At 38.4% G+C, this 20,560-nt stretch overlaps 1 gene segment (V, D, J or C); it reads right to left on the bottom strand.

Annotated features, from left to right (window-relative positions):
• Nucleotides 1–3,580: 3,580 nt before the first annotated feature.
• LOC130882821 (Ig heavy chain V region 345-like) lies at nucleotides 3,581–19,596 on the bottom strand. The segment is given in 3 exon segments: nucleotides 3,581–3,900; nucleotides 19,123–19,448; nucleotides 19,551–19,596. Coding segments are annotated over 3 exon segments (692 nt in total).
• Nucleotides 19,597–20,560: the final 964 nt, after the last annotated feature.

Below are 20,560 nucleotides of genomic sequence, written 5' to 3'. Positions count from 1 at the left end.
ACATATAAAGTTTTGGATATGAGGCATTCATTTCTATATAAACAGTTAATGACAAAAAAATCAATAATTGGCAAAAATTTTCTCTGTAGAAGCTATTAATATTAAAAACACTAATTAAAAATAATTATACACATATTTTCATTTACATATTAAAATTCATTTTTAAAGGTATAAAATTCAGGGCTCAAGAGTTGGCTGAGTGGTAAGATGCCTGCCTCCCAGTATTAGTATCTTAGCTTGACTCACAACACTTTGCTTAGAAGCTGGGTGTTATTGTTTATCCTATATTCCAATCACTTGGGGGCGTTGTGACTGGAGGTGTTTTGCCATTCAAAAGTTCTATCTGCATATTTGTGTTCCAGGTTAACTGTGAAATTCTTTCTCAAAAATAAGATAGAAATCAACTGGCAAACATACTCAAATTCAACTCTAGCCCCCAGACACATGTGAAAACCATGTACTATGCATACACAGTATAGCCAATTAGCATGTCCAGCCATCCAAACATTATCCTGATGCTTCATGGGATCCATGCTCTGTATTATTTAGAACTGTGTCATAGATGTTGCAGACCTTGGATGAACTGCTTGCTATGGAACCCAAGAGATGAACTCCTGTAGACTTGTTCTTTCTCCACAACCTCTCAACTGCACTTCCTACTCTGGGAACTTCCATTCAATTTCCAGCCACGAGAGTGTCTCATTTAAGACTATGAAAGCAAGACATTATATTTTTCTGTGTGCTTGATTCCTATTTAAGTGAATTTGGTTCTTAAACTTAAGATCTTTCACACAGTGACAAAGCACTCTACCACAGAGCTACAAGCCTAGCTCAATCTTTTAAAACATCACAGTTTTCTACAGAAAATAATTTTTGATGACTGCATTGATGCACGACTAAAATAAACAGCAGGAACTACAAGTTCTTCTTTCATGACACTCAGCCATTATAACTGATTCTGTAAAGGATCAATTTACTGCCAGGCAGTGGTGGCACATGCCTTTAATCCCAGCACTTGGGGGGAAGAGGCAGGCAGATTTCTGTGAGTTTGAAGCCAGTGTGATGTGCAAGAGCTAGTTCCAGGACAGGCTACAAAGCTAAAGAGAAACCCTATCTCAAATACACAAAAACAAAACAAACAAACAGAAATAATCAATTTACTGAGCATAGATTTGAGAATGTTGGGGAGTTGAGGATAAATCAAAACAAACAAAGAAAACAGAAGGAAGAGAAGAAGAAGAAGTATGGGAACTGCACCCTCAGCTGGTGACTCCTATTCTGATTCTGAACTCCATGATCTTTTCAAAGCTACTGTGTAGTTGAACCACAGCATGGGCTGTAATCTCACTACTCATGTTCAACACTACACACGTGAATGAAAAGAAAAATAAGAGCATACTGCACATATGAGTAACAGTGTCTGTCACACATCTTAACGAGGAAATCAGGTCCAGTTGTGCTATGTTCTCTGCCTTTTATGCTTTGGGAATTACTAGGATCTTAAGGAAGAATGGGAACTGGAACGTCTTCAGAAGCTTGCTCAGGGTAAGGGAGGCCCTGAGCCTGAAGTCAAACCTTGAATCCCAGCCTTGCTGCTCACCTGACCTCAGAGCAGGTTTCTGATTCAGATGATGCTGTGGTCTCCTCTGTAATGTAAACTATTTATAGATGATGAGAAAGTTTGCATCACTGAAGCAAGCACATAACACTCAGACATATATACACAGACAGATATACAACATCAGAGACAATCGTTTCCAAAAACACACTTACAAGGGCACATAGATATATGTGTATTAACTTCATATAATATCTGAAAATATTCTTTTTCCACCTATTGTTATTCATTCTGCTTAAAAACAAATCAGAACTCTCATTTATAATGCACTATGATTACATTGATTCATCCTATTACACTTTCTCCTCTTTCTCTCATTCATTTGACCCTTCTGGCCTCTCAACACCAACGTCTCTTTTGTTCTCTCCACCCTCCTTTCCTGATTTCCTACACCAACTCGTCTTCTTTTTCTGCTCATCAAGAAGTGAGATTGCAGGGTCACATCATCTTGTGGAATTCTATGAGTTTCCCCCCAGTTCTTATAATGTTTCAGTATAACCACATTCCCATTTCCACAGCACTGATGGTTTTTTTCCCTCCATTCCAATAACACTTGGTCTCATTCTTTCCTTGGGTAAATGGCACTCATATCATTAGTTACAGGCAACTAATTCTTTTGGGCTTAAGATGCATTTCTCTGGTTATAAAAAATTTCAGCTTTATGCAACCTCTTCTGTCCACATGCACTGGTCAAGGTGAAGCATCCCAATCAGAAGATGGAGGGCAGAACACTGTGTGTTCATGAAGACATTGTCTCTCAACCCTGTGTTCCCAGTGCTATCTATTAACTTCCTGACTCAAAACTTAGAGAAGTGGAAGAAAGGAGTTTTTCTTGGGAAGAAAAAAATAAACTGTTCTCTTTGATGACTGAAACCATGTTATAACGTTTAACAGAGAGTAGTGATGTTTCAAACGCAGTATTTATTAATCAAAATGAGAAATATATTTTGAAATATTACCATTTGAATCAGGGTCTCATATAAACTAAATAGAAACTAAATCATTGAGCTAAATCACAGCATTGGATGAGAACTTTTTTTAAAAAAATATACTGGTTTAATTGGGGGTATATGCTGCTTTGTAGGTAGTGTAGTGCTCATGGAGACAAACAGATGGCACAGGGTCCTCTAGACTTACATGTGGTTCTGAGCTGCCTGCCTCTTCTAGGGTTTACCTCATTCTTTGGATTTTTCAGGAACTGATGCTGATCACTATACAGGATCATTTTACTCTGTGTGATGATCTGCATTTAGTTCAGATAAAAGTACATCCTCAGTTTAAAAGTAACTATAATAAGACTGTGAAAACAATGTTTTGCCACACACAGTGGTTTCTGAACACAGAAATCAAAATCCTTAATTAAAGAAAGAAATGGGTGTGACTGTCAACCAGTTATACCATATATGGATTGTGGAAACAAAGCCATCATTGGAAATCAGTGGAAAACCACACTATCCAGTCGTTGAGATCCAGGTCCAGTGAGAGAATTTATCTCAAAACAAATGGTACAGATTGTTAAAGAAATACATCATATGTCAGCACACACACACACACACACACACACACTCACACACAGACATACAGGGAAAGGAATGAGAAAGAAAGATTAAGAGAAAGAAAGAGGGAGAGAGAGAGAGTGAAATAGAGTGAGACATGGACAGAAATAGGGAGACAGAGAGAGATAAAGGGAAACAAGGAGAAACACTATAATAAATAAACACACAATTGGAAACAGAAATTTGAATAATCATTTGGACATTCAAGCATTACTACACATCATACCTGTAGAGCAAATCTCTAAGTGTGATAAGGAGAGGTAGTATAGACACAGAGAAGTTCAGTCTTCCATGCTTCTGTAAGCAGGCTCTTCTGTGACCCAGATCTCTAAGTACTCTCAGCGCCCCCTGCTGGTCCTGGATTCCCCCCAGGGTTGTTTTTGTCTGAGCTCACAGTAGCATTCACTCACTGTGTTTTGTCTCTTGCACAGTAATACATGGCTGTGTCTTCAGACCTCAGACTGTTCATTTCCAGGTGCAGAGTGTTCTTGGCATTGTCTCTGGAAACTGTGAACCTGCCCTTCACAGCGTCAGTATAGACAGTGGCACCACCATTTGGATGAATGTATGCGATCCACTCCAGCCCCTTCCCTGGAGCCTGGCGGACCCAAGTCACCCAGTAGTTACTGAAGGTGAATCCAGAGGCTTCACAGGAGAGTTTCAGGGACTTTCCCGGCTGCACTAAGCCTCCACCAGACTCCAGCAATTGTATGTCACACTGTCCACCTGTAAACATAAAGAATTCTGGTTAGAAAACTGACACAGAATACATTTTTTCTCTTTCTCATGTCCACACAACACACAGCATCTAATATTTATGAATTACCTTTAAAAATAAGGAAAAAGGAAACCAATATGAGCCCTAAATCCATGGTGAGTATCGTGTGTTCAATGCTGAACTCTGGCTGGTCTCCTTTGCCAGAGCTGAAGGGTTAGGTCAGGGCTGGTTTTTATGGGCACAAAAGAAAACTTATTTGCATGTATTTTTGACATAACAGGCTCTGTATTTGGACCTGGGCAGAAGGCAGTACATAGAGCAATTATAAGACATTATACTCACTGATGACAGTTATAGAAATTGAAGCATTAATATAGGTCTTTGTATATATTTTCATTGTTAGGGATTCACCACACTTTATTTTAGTTCTCTTTTCACCATATTCATGGAAATGTTGTGTTTCCACACTGTCATGTCTCTTTAGGATCAATGTGAAATAGAAAAGTTCCACACACATCTGAGTTTATAGATATTAGTTCTGTCTGTTCCTTTGTCTCCTAAACAAAGGGGGATTATGGTTAGGATCACACCTGCCTCTAAGTAAAACTCCTTTACTGTGATAGGAACATGAATTCTCCAGCCAGAAAAGAGGGCTGACACACTTTACATTGGCATAAATAGTATAAGAGATCAAACCCAAGTGGCCTGGTAAGATAAAGGCTACTGTTGGTAGAAATTTTTACACACCTCCCTGTTTTGTTTACAAAAGAGAGTTCTAAGCCTAATACAAAATTACATACAGTAGGAACAAATATATCAAGCCACAAACATGTGATAAATGTTTCAATAATTATCCTATCCTGATGAGTTTTAGTCTTGTATAATAAATAACTTGACCAAGTCATGAGAGGAAAGTCACCAAAACTATCTAGTCTTCAACACAATTGAAGATCTGAGAATGAATATAATAATACTGGAATGGGCAGGAAGTGTAATTAAGTAACTTTCAAAATGTGCAACAAATGCCAAAAACAGCTGGTTACCTTGACAACCAACTTTGGCTAAGGCCTAGAATAACTGACAGACCATTTTCTGAGGCAAGAAAAAATTCAAAACCTTCTTACCCTGTATTGCCAAAAATTGACAGTCTTTTTTCTTGTATCCTGCTTGTCCTGTCCAGACATCGTGCATTTTGTCAGTGGTGGAAACATAAGCAGTTCCTTGCACAAAGGCCAGTTTTGCCAAGAAGAAAACAAGCTCCAAGTGGCGTGTCTTCCATGCTCAACATTCTTTTGGGGAATAAATTGGTGCTGCCAGGAGCAATTGTATCTCACTTCAACAGAACCCTAAGTTGTTTAAATGCCATATTCTACAGTTCTTGAAGTGGTTGAATATTACCTGTCTATGCAGAATAAAATCTCTATGTATCTAAAGAACCTGATTAATCTAACTATAAGTATGACAAACATAGATAACTACTGATCTATAATACCTATATAACTTAAAGACTACGACTTCATATTAGAATATTATACAATAAACAACAGTGCAACAAATGAGGACAATAACCTCAAAATATAAGCAATTTATAAAAGTTCTTGACCGGAGGTAGAAATGTACATTGTAATATGATATATGTATCCTAAAATTGTATAAATATATAAAAATGTTTTAAGCAGAGGTAGAAGCATGAATGCATACAATATGACAAAGTAACTTTTCCTAGATATATAAATATTGTAGGTGAAAATAGGCACATATTCAATATAATTTAAGTTTGTATCAATATGCAAGAATATATACCAATGTAATTTGAGTATAAATAATAGCTCACAAGTATTCACTCTATTACTCATTAGTATTATTAGTGTGAGTAAGCTCAAACTAATCTATTATCCCATCCAATTTTCCCTTTTTTTTTCAAAGAGATCCCTTAGCCTACAAAATGTTTCCCTCAAGCCCCAACCCTATACCAATTATAATCAACCCCTGAATGATGTCCCTAACCCTGGAGACAAACTTTGTTGGGAGAGCAGATGTCATCTTCTAGAATTACTTCCAGCAGTCATGTAGGTGATGTACTTTTAATGAGATCCTGTGAAAGTAAAATGATGGTTAATTTCCAAGACTACTGTCTTGTATAATAAGAAATAGTCTCTTAGTATTTGGTAGGGTTTTCTGAAGTTCCTATTTGGAGTTCTGGGCTGCACGTTGTAAAAAATTACACCATTTTAGCTAACCAAGTTGGAATCATCTTGAGTAGCTGATACTTAAAACAGATCTTAGTTATAGCGCTATAGCATTATGATGTCATATCAACCAGATGGAGTTTTTGTGGGGCCCAATCTTCTTCCTGGAAACTTCAAATATAAGTGCAGTAAAATTCATTGCTCATTGTGGAAAAATTAAACAATCCTTATATAGACATATACAGACATATATAGTCAATGAAATGTACAATAAAGACAAAAATAGGTATGAAGAAAGGTAAAATTTTTTTATGAACTTACTTGGATTTAGAGAAGGACAGAGCCATTGTCCAACTTCAAAGCCAGAATGTATATGGTTTGATCACCTGTCCTAACAAGTCATATTACTTTTTCTTGATGATCCTTATTGGATAGTTATTTTTCCTTCTGTTAGCATCCAAATATCCAGGGTCTCTTGAATTTTTGAAGATGTGTATTTTCCTGTAAAGACAAGAGCAAAACTCTGCCCCATACCTTATAAGGTTTCTTATCACATGTATTGTTGTCACCACTGTGGATAAGCTGTCATTTCTCTTTCTCAGGAGTTTTCTATTTTTCAGACTGAATATTTATTAATTTTGACGCTATCTATAGTTTTTCTTCTCCTGTGTAAACAAGAGGAAAATCCCATCCCCAACATAGCACATCTCCTGGCTTCCATTGTGAAGTCAACACGTCCATGAAATAAACTGACTGATTTAATTCAGAAGACTTTTCTAATATTCAACATCTCTCTGCTTCTGTTGTCCCTTTCTCATTAATGTTAAGAAAATTAGAGATTAATAAAGCATCATGCAATCTATTCCTGGGGGGAGTATTTTTTATCACTTTCTGTTTATTTAACATATCCTTTAGAGTTCAATTTAGTCGTTCTACAATTGCCTGACCTGTAGGATTATGTGGTATACTTGTAATAGGGTTTATATTATAATAAGCAAAAAACAGTTTCATTTTCTTAAAGACATATTCTGGACCATTTTCTGTCTTTATTTGTGCAGGTATAACCATAATGTCCATAACTTGTAATAAAGGTGTGATTACTGAATCAAACTTTTCTGAGCTCAAAATAGTTGCCCACTGAAAACCTCAGTAGGTGTCAATGGTGTGGTATATTTTAATTTTTCAAATTCTGAAAAGTGGAAAACATCCATCTGCCATATTTTATTCCTTTAGGTACCCTTTGAGTTAGTCACTGCAGAAAGAGGTCTTTAGTTATAAAAAGAGCAAGTAGGACATCTCTCTATAATCTTCTTAGTTTGTTGCCATGTAATAGAAAACTCTTTAAACATTTGCTATTGGCATGATGTTTCTTATGGAATTCTGAGGCCTTCAACGTGCTTCTAATTAATAATTGATCAATTTCTTCATTACCTTGTGCTAAAAGACCTGGAATACCTCTATGGGATTGGATTGTGTTATGCATATGAGAAAAGCCTATTCCTGATTATATCTTGTAACTGTGTGTAACATGATGGGCCTGCTTGTCAGGAGTAACTGTCCTACCCAGTTCCCATAGATGGTAAATTCCAAAGAAAATCACACAGAGGTCTCCCTAAGTTATAAACTAATTGGCCCTTTAGCTTAGGCATCTTATTAACTCTTACACTTTATATTAACCCATTGTTTTTATCTGTGTTAGCCACATGGCTCAGTACCTTTTTCAGTGGAGTAGGTCACATCTTGCTTCTTTGGTGTCTGGACAGGACTGCAGGAAGAGCTTCCTCCTTCCCAGAATACTCCTGTACTCATTGCCTTGCCTCTATTTCCTGTCTGGTTGTTCTGCCTATACTTCCTGCCTGGATACTGGCCAAACAGCGTTTATTTAAATTATGATTGACAGAATACAGACAATTCTCCTGCACCACTTCCCCCTCTTTTAGTTAAACTAAGGAAAATATCCATAATCCATTTTTTGGAGGGAATGTGGGCATAGTATTCCAGGATACTTCCAGATGTTTGGGAGTGCTGATAATCTTATGGGGACCTAAAGAAAATTTAGAGTTATGATCAAGTCCTGACTGGAGTATCCTATGAGGCTTGATCATCTCAGGCAGCATCTTGAATCTGTTCTGGATGTAGAATTCAGACATTTGGACCATCAGACCATCTGTTTCTACTGGAGATTTATCAGGTGCTCTGCCTTGATCAAACTTGATTTTTCTTAACTCAGAATTAATCCACAGCCTCTCATTTCCTGTGGAAACAAAAGCAAAATCTCTTCTCCAAAGTAACATACCATCTGACTTAATTTTGAATTCAAGGTATTTTCAAAATACCTATCTTGGATTGGCTCAACATTTATAAGCAAATATCTTTTATAACCTGTTGCTCCTTCCTCAGCATTCAAGCAATTCAAGGAGAGCATAATAACATACAGTATCCAGATTATCTGTGTGTTTTCTATCTTTATGTGACTTTTTCTTTCTTTCTTTTTTTTTATTAAAAATTTCTGCCTCCTCCCGCCTGCCCCAACTCTCTATATCCACTCCCCTCCCTCTCCCTTTCCAGTCCAAAGAGCAGTAAGGGTTCCCTGCCCTGTGGGCAGTCCAAGGTCCTCTCCCCCTCCATCCAGGTCTAGGAAAGTGAGCATCTAAACACGCTAGGCTCCCACAAAGCCAGTGCATGTAGTAGGATCAAAACCCAGTGCCATTGTCCTTGGCTTCTCAGCACCCCTCATTGTCCACCATGTTCAGAGAGTCCGGTTTTTATCCCATGTTTTTTCAGTCCCAGTCCAGCTGGCCTTGGTGAGCTCCCAAAAGATCATCCTACCATCTCAGTGGGTGGGTGCACCCCTTAAGGTCCTTACTTCCTTGATCATGTTCTCCCTCCTCCTGCTCCGTGTTTGGACCTTGGGAGCTCAGTCCATTGCTCCAATGTGGGTCTCTGTCTCTATCTCCATCCATTGCCAGATGAAGGTTCTACGGTGATATGCAAGATATTCATTAATATGACTATAGGATGGGGCCATTTCAGGCTCTCTCTCCTCAGCTGACCAAGGACCCAGTTGGGGACATATCGCTGGAACCCTGGGAACCCCTCTAGAGTCAAGACTCTTGCAAACCTTAAAATTGCTCCCTTGATTAAGATATGTACTTCCTGCTCCAATATCCACCCTTCCTTTATCCCAACCATCCCATTCCCTCAAACTCTCCCCATCCTAACTTCTCACTGTTTTCTCCCCATCTCCCCTTTCACCCATCCCACCCCACTTCCCATTTCCCAATTTTTGCCTGGCAATCTTGTCTACTTCCAATATCCAGGAGGATAACTATATGTTTTTCTTTGGGTTCACCTTCTTATTTAGCTTCTCTAGGATCACGAATTATAGGCTCAATGTCCTTTATTTATGGTTAGAAACCAATTATGAGTGAGAACATCCAATGTTCATCTTTTCAGGTCTGGGTTACCTCACTCAGAATAGTGTTTTCTATTTCCATCCATTTGAATGCAAAATTCAAGAAGTCATTGTTTTTTACCGCTGAGAAGTACTCTAAAATGTATATATTCCACACTTTCTTCATCCATTCTTCCACTGAAGGGCATCTAGGTGTTTTCCAGGTTCTGTCTATTACAAATAATGCTTATATGAACATATCATCCATTCTTCCATTGAAGGGCATCTAGGTTTTTTCCAGGTTCTGTCTATTACAAATAATGCTGATATGAACATAGTTGAACAAATACTTTTGTAGTATGATAGGGCATCTCTTGGGTATATTCCCAAGTGTGGTATTGCTGGGTCAAAGGGTAGGTTGATCCCGAATTTCCTGAGAAACAGCCACACTGATTTCCAAAGTGGTTGCACAAGTTTGCAGTCCCACCAGCAATGGATGAATGTACCCCTTACTCCATATCCTCTCCAGCAAAGGCTATCATTGGTGTTTTTGATTTTAGTCATTCTGACAGGTGTAAGATGGTATCTCAAAGTTGTTTTGATTTGCATTTCCCTGATCACTAAGGAGGTTGAGCATGACCTTAAGTGTCTTTTGGCCATTTGAAATTATTCTGTTGAGAATTCTCTGTTCAGTTCAGTGCCCCAATTTTTAATTGGGTTAATTAACATTTTAAAGTCTAGTTTCTTGAGTTCTTTATATATTTTGGAGATCAGACCTTTGTCTGTTGAGGGGTTGGTGAAGATCTCCCAGTCAGTGGGTTGCCTTTTTGTCTTAGTGACAGTGTCCTTTGCTTTACAAAAGCTTCTCAGTTTTAGGAGGTCCCATTTATTCAATGTTTCCCTTAATGTCTGTGCTGCTGGGATTATATGGAGAAAGTGGTCTCCTGTGCCTATTTGTTTTAGAGTATTTCCCACTTTCTCTTCTATTAGGTTCAGTGTGTTCAGACTGATATTGAGGTCATTAATACATTTGGACTTGAGTTCTGTGCATGGTGATAGATGTGGATCTATTTTTGTTCTTCTACAGGTTGACATCCAGTTATGCCAGCACCATTTGTTGAAGATGCTCTCTTTTTTCCATTGTATAATTTTAGCTCATTTATTGAAAATAGTGTTCATAGGTTTGGGGGTTAAAATCTGGGTCTTCTATTCAATTCCATTGCTCAACTTCTCTGTTTTTATACCAATACCAAGCTGTTTTCAATACTGTATCTCTGAAATAGAGTTTGAAGTCAGGGATGGTAATGCCTCCAGACATTTCTTTATTGTACAAGATTGTTTTGTCTATTTTGGCTTTTTGTTTTTCTATATAAAGTTGATTATTGTCCTCTTAAGGTCTGTAAATAATTTTGTTGGGATTTTGATGGGGATTGCATTGAATATATAGATTGCTTTTGGTAGCATTGCCATTTTTCTATGTTGATCCTCCCAATCCAAGAGCAAGGGAGATCCTTCCATTTTCTGGTGTCCTCTTCAATTTCTTTCTTCAGTGTCTTAAAGTTCTTGTCAAACAGATCTTTCACTTCCTTGGTCAGAGTTACTCCAAGATATTTTATGATATTTGTGGCTACCATGAATGGTGATGCTTCTCTGACTTCCTTCTCTGGATCCTCATCCTTAGTGTATAAGAGGGCAAGTAATGTTTTGGAGTTGATCTTGTATCCTGCCACATTACTAAAGATATTTATCAGCTGTAGGAGTTCTTTGGTAGAGGTTTTGGGGTCGCTTATGTATACTATCATATCATCTGCAAATAACAAAAGTTTAACTTCTTCCTTTTCAATTCGAATTCCCTTGATCCCCTTGTGTTGTCTTATTGTTATTGCTAGAACTTCAAGCACTATATTGAAGAGGTATGGAGAGAGTGGACAGCCTTGTCGTGTTCCTGATTTTTGTGGGATGGTTTTGAGTTTCTCTCCATTTAATTTGATGTTAGCTGTCGGCTTGCTGTAAATAGCTGTTATTATATATAGGTATGACCCTTTTATCCCTAATCTCTCCAAGACCTTTATCAAAATGGGATGTTGAATTTTGTTAAATGATTTTTCAGCATCTAATGAAATGATCATATGGTTTTTTCTTTCAGTTTATTTATATGATGGATTACATTGATTTATTTGCATATGTTGAACCAGCCCTGCATCCCTGGGATGAAGCCTTCTTGATCATAATGGATAATTTTTTTAATAAGTTCTTGGATTCGGTTTGCCAGTATTTTATTGAGAATTTTTGCATCGATGTTCATGAGTGAGATTGGCCTGTAATTTTCTTTCTTGGTTGGGTCTTTGTGTGGTTTTGGTATCAGGGAAACTGTTGCTTCATAAAAGGAATATGGCAATGACTCTTCTGTTTCTATATTGTGAAATACATTAAGGAGTATAGGTATTAGCTCTTCTTGGAAGTTCTTGGAGAATTCTGCTTTGAAACCATCTGTTCCTGTGCCTTTTGGAAGGGAGCTTTTTTATAACAGTTTCTATTTGCCTGCAAAATTCAGGAAGTCATCGTTTTTTACTGCTGAGTAATACTCTAATATGTATATATTCCATATTTTCTTCATCCATTCTTCCATTGAAGGGCATCTAGGTTGTTTCCAGGTTCTGGCTATTACAAACAATGCTGCTATGAACATAGTTGAGCATATACTTTTGTTGTATGATAGGGCATTTCTTGGGTATATTCCCAAGAGTGGTATTGCTGGGTCCAGGGGTAGGTGGATCCCGAAATTCCTGAGAAACCACCATACTGTTTTCCAAATTGGTTGCACACGTTTGCATTCCCACCAGCAATGGATGAGTGTACCCCTTTCTCCACAACCTCTCCAGCAAAGGCTATCATTGGTGTTTTTTATTTTAGCCATTCTGACAGGTGTAAGATGGTATCTTAAAGTTGTCTTGATTTGCATTTCCCTGATCGCCAAGGAAGTTGAGCATGTCCTATAACAGTTTCTAATTCTTTGCTACTAACAGGTCTATTTAGATTGTTCACCTGGTCTTGGTTTAACTTTGGTATAGGGTACTTATCTAAAAAAATATCCATTTCTTTTGCATTTTCCAGTTTTGTGGCACACAGGCTTTTGTAGTAAGATTTAAAGCTTCTCTGAATTTCCTCTATGACTGTGGTTATGTCCCGCTTTTCATTTTGATCTTATCAATTCATGTGTTCTCTCTCTGTCATTTGATTAGTTTGTATAGGGGTTTGTCAATCTTGTTGATTTTCTCCAAGAACCAACTTTTTGTGTCATTGATTCTTTGGATAGTTTCCTGTGTTTCTATTTTGTTGATTTCAGCCCTCAGTTTGATTATTTCAAGTCTTCTACTCCTCCTTTGTGAGTCTGCTTCTTTTTCCTCTAGAGCTTTCAGGTGTGCTGTTAAATCTCTAATGTGTGCTTTCTCCATTTTCTTTAAGTGGACACAGTGCTATGAACTTTCCTCTTAGCACTGCTTTCATAGTGTCCCATAGGTCTAAGTATGTTGTCTCTTTATTTTCATTAAATTCAAGGAAGACCTTAATTTCTTTCTTTATTTCTTCCTTGACCCAGGGGTGTTTCAGTAGTTGACTGTTCAGTTTCCATGAGTTTGTCGACTTTCTGGGGGTAGCATTGTTGTTGAATTCTAACTTTAATCTGTGGTGATCCGATAAGACACAGGTGGTGACTAATATATTTTTTGTATCTGTGGAGATTTGTTTTGTTACAAGTATATGGTCAATTTTCAAGAAGGTTCCATGAGCTGCAAAGAAGAAGGTATATTACTTCGTATTGGGGTGTAATGTTCTATAGATATCTGTTAAGTCCATTTGCTTCATTACCTCCATTAATTCTCTTATTTCACTATTAGGTTTCTGTCTGATTGACCTGTCCATTGGTGAGAGAGGTGTGTTGAAGTCTCCTACTATTAGTGTGTGTGGTTTTATGTCTGCCTTGAATTCTAGTAATGTTTCTTTTACATGTGTGGGTGCTTTTTTATTAGGGGCATAGATATTCAGGATTGAGACTTCATCCTGATGAATTTTTCCTGTTATGAGTATAAAATGACCATCTTGATCTCTTCTGATTGATTTTAGTTTGAAATCATCTTTGTTAGAAATTAGTATGGCCAAACCTGCTTATTTCTTAGGTCCATTTGCTTGAAAAACATTTTCCCAACCCTTTACTCTGAGTAGCTGTCTGTCTTTGTGATTGACATGTGTTCCTTGTAAACAGCAGAATGTTGGATCCTGTTTTCGTATCTAATCTCTTAGCCTGTGTTTTTTTTTATAGGTGAATTGAGTCCCTTGATATTAAGTGATATTAATGAGCAGTGCTTGTTTACTCCAGTTATTGTTATTTTTTTTTTTTGGTAGTAGCGTTTGTGTGTTTCCCTTCTTTGAGTTGTGCTGGTGAAGAGTTGCTAGATGTCTGAGTTATTGTAGGCTGTGTCGGCTATGTTGGGTTCCTTGGGTTGTGATTTTCCTTCTATTACTTTCTGTAAGGCTGGATTTGTGGCTATGTATTGTTTAAATTTGTTCTTATTCTGGAATATTTTGTTTTCTCCATTGATAGTGAATGATAGCTTGGCTGGGCTTGCATCCATGGTCTCTTAGTTTCTGCAGTACCTCTATCCAGGATCTTCTGGCTTTCATGGTTTCCATAGAGAAGTCCAGTGTAAATATGATGGGTTTACCTTTATAAGTTACTTGACCTTTTCCTTTGCAGCTCTTAATATTCTTTCTTTAATCTGTATGTTTTGTGCTTTGATTATTATATGGCGAGGAGATTTTTTTTTTGATGCAGTCTATTCGGTGTTCTGTATGCTTCTTGAACCTTCAAAGGAATATCTTTCTTTAGGTTGGGAAAATTTTCTTCTATAATTTCATTAAATATATTTTCTGGACCATTGAGCTGTACTTCTCCTTCTTCTACCCCTATTATTCTTAGGTATGGTCTTTTTATTGTGTCCCAGATTTCCTGAATGTTTTGTGATGAGATTTTGTTTGATTTTCTGTTTTCTTTGATCAGTACGTGTATTTTCTCTATGGTGTCTTCAGAATCTGAGATTCTTTTTCTATGTCTTGTATTCTATTGCCTATGCTTACTTCTGTAGTCTCTGTTCATTGACCTAGATTTTCCATATCCAGCCAGCCCTCAGTTTGTGTTTTCTTCCTTGCCCCCATTTCAGTTTTCAATTCTTGAACTGTTTCCATTACCTGTTTGATTATTTCTTCTTGGTTTCCCAGGGTATCCTTTACTTATTTATTCATTTCTTCAAACTTTTTGTTATACTTCTCATCCATTTCTATAAGGGAGTTTTTTACATGCTGTTTAAGAGACTCTATCTCTTTCATAATGTCAATTTTTTTCCACCTTCTGTTGTAAGATCACTGGGTTCTGGTGTTTTCATGTTGTTTTTCAGATTAATGTAGAAATTCTTGCCTTGGCGCCTGCCCATCTCTTCCTTCAAATGCTATCCTATGGATCTTATGGAACAGGATCAGGTTCCTTGCTGGCCTGGGACCTCACTGACATAGGGCCTAACTTGCTGAAGGCAGGCTATTGAAGGAAAGGAATTCCCACCTGCACCATTGCCCTCAGTACTCTGTCCCAGCACCCAAACCTGCTGAGCTGGTGAATCTTGTGACCCTGTGGAAAGGAGGAAGAAGGGAGGAGGTTCCTGGGTGCAAGCTGGGATGGGTTAGGCAGAGAGAGGCTGTAGCAGAGGGGAACAGCCCCTGCCGAATTACCAGGGAGTTAAGGGCATGTGGCTTTATTTTAAAGTGTATTTCTTTTATTTTTAATTTTTGGCTTTTTGAGACAGGGTTTCTTCATATCTTTGTCCTGGAACTCCCTCTGAAGACCAGGCTGTCCTTGAACTCAGATATCTGCAAGTCTCTACCTCTCCAGTGCTGGTATTAATGTTGTGTGCTACCACACTGTGAACTCACAGAGCTCTCTCTGCCTCTGCCTTGCAGGCATGGAGATTAAAGGTGTGTACCACCACACCCAACTACTGTCTTTCTTTCTTTTTTTAGGGACTTGAACCTTTTTCTTTTCTCTCCCAAGCCTCCATATGTTTTTAAACACACTGTAAGTTATTTAGAGGTTTTCTATCTCTTTGAATCTCTCTTTACTGCATAACGCTCTTTTTCTGACCACATGAGTCTTCAGTTTGCTAAGTAATATGGAGAGGATTAAGGCTGTGGTTTTGATGGCTAGATCCAGATCATTCCTTAATTTTCTGAGATTCCAGCCTCATGGCATATGTACTGGCTGTAGCCATGTTTAATGCCACAACTCTATGGCATTTTAAGATCCTTGCCAGCAAGAAAACTGCAGCAGTGTGCTCAGAAACCATAGTCAAATGCTCTGTAGCTGGACCTTCTGTCTGAAAGAGTCAGAGTAAGCACTAGCAGTATGGACCAGAAAGCCAGCATTTTAACATTGTGTGGCTTTTTCCTGCTATCCCGACACTGTGAAGGGCCGGTTCACAATCTCCAGAGACAAAAAGCATGCAGTGAGCTTTTCTTCAAAATCATTTACGTATTTTGTGGCAGGATCTCTTAAAGCTGCAAGGTTTTACAGGTAAATTTGAGACAGGAAACCTCTCTTCAATGAGAGTGCTTGCCTCTAGAAAGCAGAGCCCACTCGAGAAAGTGCTGCTATCAATAAGCCATGCTTGACTCTATTATTTTATATCTGGAATTACCTCCCAAGCTCTCTCAGGCTTTATGTGGATGTAGTTGTCCACATGTTGAGCATCATTATGTTGTCTGAGATTTTATGTCCTACCAAGTTCCTGCAGTTTTTAAGTCCCAAAGGAATTTAAACAAAGATCTACATTAACTATAAACTGATTGATCTCGTATCTCAGAGATCTTATTAATTCTTATAACATATATTAATCCATTATTCATTTCATTTCTATGTTAGCCACATCATTTAGTTGCTTATTTGTCAAGGCAGTCACATCTTGCTTCTTCTGTGGCTGGGTCATGACTGCAGACTAGGACTTCCTTCTTCCCAGAATTCTCCTTTCTCATTGACCCACCTCTATTTCCTGATGGTTGTCCTGTCTATACTTCCTGCCTGGCTACTGGCCAGTAAGTGTGTATTTAAAATATAATTGACAGGATAGAGACCATTGTCCCACAGCAGCATCTGATATTCAGATCAAGGATCAATGACTCAGATATTTCTGCAGAAACCACAAAACTTATTTGCAAGTGAATCTATGTAAGTAAGAAGTCTATGAAGGAAGCAATGGAGAGAGAAATATATCTACATGATGAAATTAAAATCCTGTAAACTTTTAAAATGTTTTTAATTACCTTGGTAGAGGTAGGGTATTTTATTTTAACCAAAACCAATTTGATTACTCACTAGAAATCTGAGAAGATCAGAATAGATTCTAAGATCTATAAACCACATTTTGACTTGACAGCATTCTCAGAAAGGACATGAGGCTCAGGGACACCTTTAGTAGTGGTTAGCTAGAAATATCCTACAGGCTCCTGAACCTCAGCTGCTATCTCTAGCTACATTACTTCCATGGTCTGAGTACCAGACCATAGCCAGGATCAATGATGAAATTGATGTTCATGTTTTATGTGAGGATGATGGAGGGGTGGAGGAAATCAAGGTTAAATACCAGGGTATTCCTACATGATCTGTTGGCTCTTACTGAAACCCTAAATTCTGTTCTAACTGGAGAATTAACAGGAAATCAGTTGTGATTCTAGGGAGCCCACTCCCAATGATCCCTGAGTCTCTTCATGATTGATCCTGGTGCACACAGCACAGCTAGGTCTGCCTATGTGATGTTATCTATCTTGTTCAGATGAGATTGCAAATTATATAGAAAAATAAATATTACAGTAGAAAACAGGACTTCAAAAATATTCAGATTTTTAAACATTAGTACCGACTAAATTCTAGACTAGTGCAAGGAGAAACATGACTTTGATGCACATAGCAATCCAAGAAACAGAGAAGACATCCCTTCATGGGCTCATGCAACTGCTTTGGATTCTACACTCTGAAATGATTTTTGCTAGTGCTGGGGAGTTCCTGTTGGCTCTTAGTACCACTTGCTCATCTCTAGGTCTCTGGAGGAAGGTTTTGTGCAGGTTCACACAAGAGTTCCATCACTGTGTCTCTGGTAGAGTAATATATGGCTGTGCCTTCTGTTTTCAGACTGTTCAGATTTAAGGAAACTTGGCACTAGGAGGTGTCCCTGCTGATGGTGACTTAGGATTTGAGAACAGAATTATAATCAGTGTTTTCATTATACCATATTATTTCCATTAACTCCAGACACTATCTTGAAGTCTGATGGACCCAGTGCACATGACAGCTGGTTAATGAGAACACAGGGACAGTGCAGGTGAGAGACAGGGTCTGGGTCTGTTATGGATGAACCATGTCAGGTTCTGCCTCCTTTACCTCGACCTGGGACAGTACACCTGGGGACAAGCAACATCATCATCAGTCATATATTCCATACATGGTGTACCTGGGTCTCTCTCCTAAAACCCTGAAACACTTCCAGGTTGGAAAGGTCATGAGGCAGAGGAGCAGCACCAGGACAGTCATGCTCCACTGGAGGCTCCAGTGAGAAGGAGATGGGGCTTCTCATATTGAACAATAAGTACTGTTGTTGAAACTTAAAATTACCATTCGAATCAAGGTCTCATATAAACTACACAAGAACTAGACCTTTGAGCTAAATCACAGAATTGGATGAGAACTTTTTAAAAAATACACTGTTTTAATTAGGGGCTTTTACTTCTGTGTGGGTAGTGTAGTGCTCATGGAGACAAACAGATGGCACAGAGTCCTCTAGTCTCACATGTGGTTCTGAGCTTCCTGTGTCATATAAGGTTTCAATCTTCTTTGGCTTCTTCAGGAACTGATGCAGGTCAAAAGAAAGGATCACGTTAGCTCAGTGTGATGATCTGCGTTTTGTTCAGGTAAAAGCACATCCTGTATTTCAAAGGAACTATAATGGGGCTGTGAAAAATCAAGATTTTGACACATAAGAACCCTTCATTTGGTTCTAAACACAGAACTCAGAATCAATAACAAGAAAAATGTGTGTGGCAACCAACCAGGAATACCATATAGGGAATGTGGAGACTGAACAATTACTGGGGCTCACTGGAAAAATCAGATAATCCAGTCATTGAGATCCAGGTTCTCGGATAGAATTTGTCTCAAAAAAGTGGTGCAGCTTTTTAGAGAAATGCTTCATATGTAAACACAAACACACATACAAAGAGTAGTAAGAGAGAAAGAGGGAGAGTGAGAAAGACTGAGACAGATTTAGGTAGACAGAGAGATAAAAGGAAATAGGGAGAAACACTGTAAGAAAGAAACACACACAACACAACAGGAAACAGAAATTTGAATAAACATTTGTACATACAAGGATTATTATACACTATACCTGTAGAGTAAATCCCTAAGTGTTATATGGAGAGGCAGTGCAGACACAGAGAAGTCCAGTCTTCCATGTTTCTCTGAGCAGGGTCTTCTGTGACCTGGATTTCTAAGTGATTTCAGCGCCCCATGCTGGTCGTGTGTTCCCCACAGGGAGGTTTGTGTCTGAGCTCACAGTAGCATTCACTCACTGTGTCTCTTGCACAGTAATACATGGCTGTGTCCTCAGACCTCAGACTGCTCATTTCCAGATGCAGAGTGTTCTTGGTGTTGTCTCTGGAGATTGTGAACCGGCCCTCACAGTGTCGGGATAGTAGGTGCTACCACCACCAGTACTAATGTATGCAACCCACTCCAACCCTTTCCCTGGAGTCTGTCGGACCCAGTTCATTTCATAATTATTGAAGGTGAATCCAGAGGCTGCACAGGAGAGTTTCAGAGACTTTCCAGGCTGCACTAAGCCTCCACCAGACTCCAGCAACTGCACCTCACATTGAACACCTGTAAACACAAAGAATTATGCTTAGAAAACTGACACAAAAAACACTTTTTTCCTCTTTCTCATGTTCACGCAACACAGAGCATCCCATCTTTATTAATTACCTGTTAAAATAAGGACAGAGAAAACGAGTATAAGCCCTAAGTCCATGGTGAGTGGCCTGTGTTCAGCACTGAACCCTGAATGGGAGGATTTGGGAATCCAGGGCTTGTCTCCTGTGCCAGAGCTGCAGGGTCAGGGCAGGGCTAGTTTTTATGGGCACAAAGAAGTTTTATTTGCATATCTTCCTGCCATAGCAGACTGTGTAATTGGATCTGGCAGAAGGCAGGACCCAGACCAAATATAAGACATCATATACACAGGTGAGAGTTATAGAAAATGAAGCATTAATGTAGCTCTCTGTAAACATTTTCCTAGTTAGAGTTTCACTACACTGTATTTAGTTCACTTTTCACCATATGCATGGAAAATGTTGTTTCCACATTGTCATGTCTGTTTAGGATCAATGTGAAATTTAAAAACTCCACACACAGCTGTGTGTTTAGATATTAGCTCTGTCTGTCCCTCTGTCTCTGCTGTAAATGGATTCTTACTGAGGTGAATCCTGATAGGATCACTTGAAACTTTTCTGAATTTTAATCTGTTCTGAGAGGTGCTGTCATATGCCACAAGGAATTTTGCAAATGATACATTCTTTATTCTGTCTGTTTTCCTGTCATTGGTTGCTATGGATACATATTTGTATTTACAGCACTTAGTCGTTTGCGTCCTGAAGTTCTCCCTATGTTCACTTTGTATCCCCTAATATCCCTTTCCCACCTCAATATCAGGCAACACATGACTGGCTTCATGTTGTCTTAGGTCACTTTTATTTCTCCAAATTTATATTTTTATCATAATGGGAACATTTAATAAGTGTTTATAACAGAACACAAAAGTTTTGTATTTTCAGAAGGCTTTGTTTTTATTTTCCTAAATTCTCATGCTTTGCTTTCTAACCACTCAGTCCATTTTGCTCACTACACCCAACTTTTCCTTTGAAAACCCCTGTATTACCCTGTGCTTCACTGTATTACCTTGTCCTATCTCAAGATTTTTTTATTCCAAATAGGGC

The sequence above is a fragment of the Chionomys nivalis genome, chromosome 10 (assembly GCF_950005125.1).
Source record: "Chionomys nivalis chromosome 10, mChiNiv1.1, whole genome shotgun sequence".
NCBI lineage: Eukaryota > Metazoa > Chordata > Mammalia > Rodentia > Cricetidae > Chionomys > Chionomys nivalis.
Note: the sequence above shows the minus strand (reverse complement) of the source record. Positions and strands in the feature narration are given on the sequence as shown.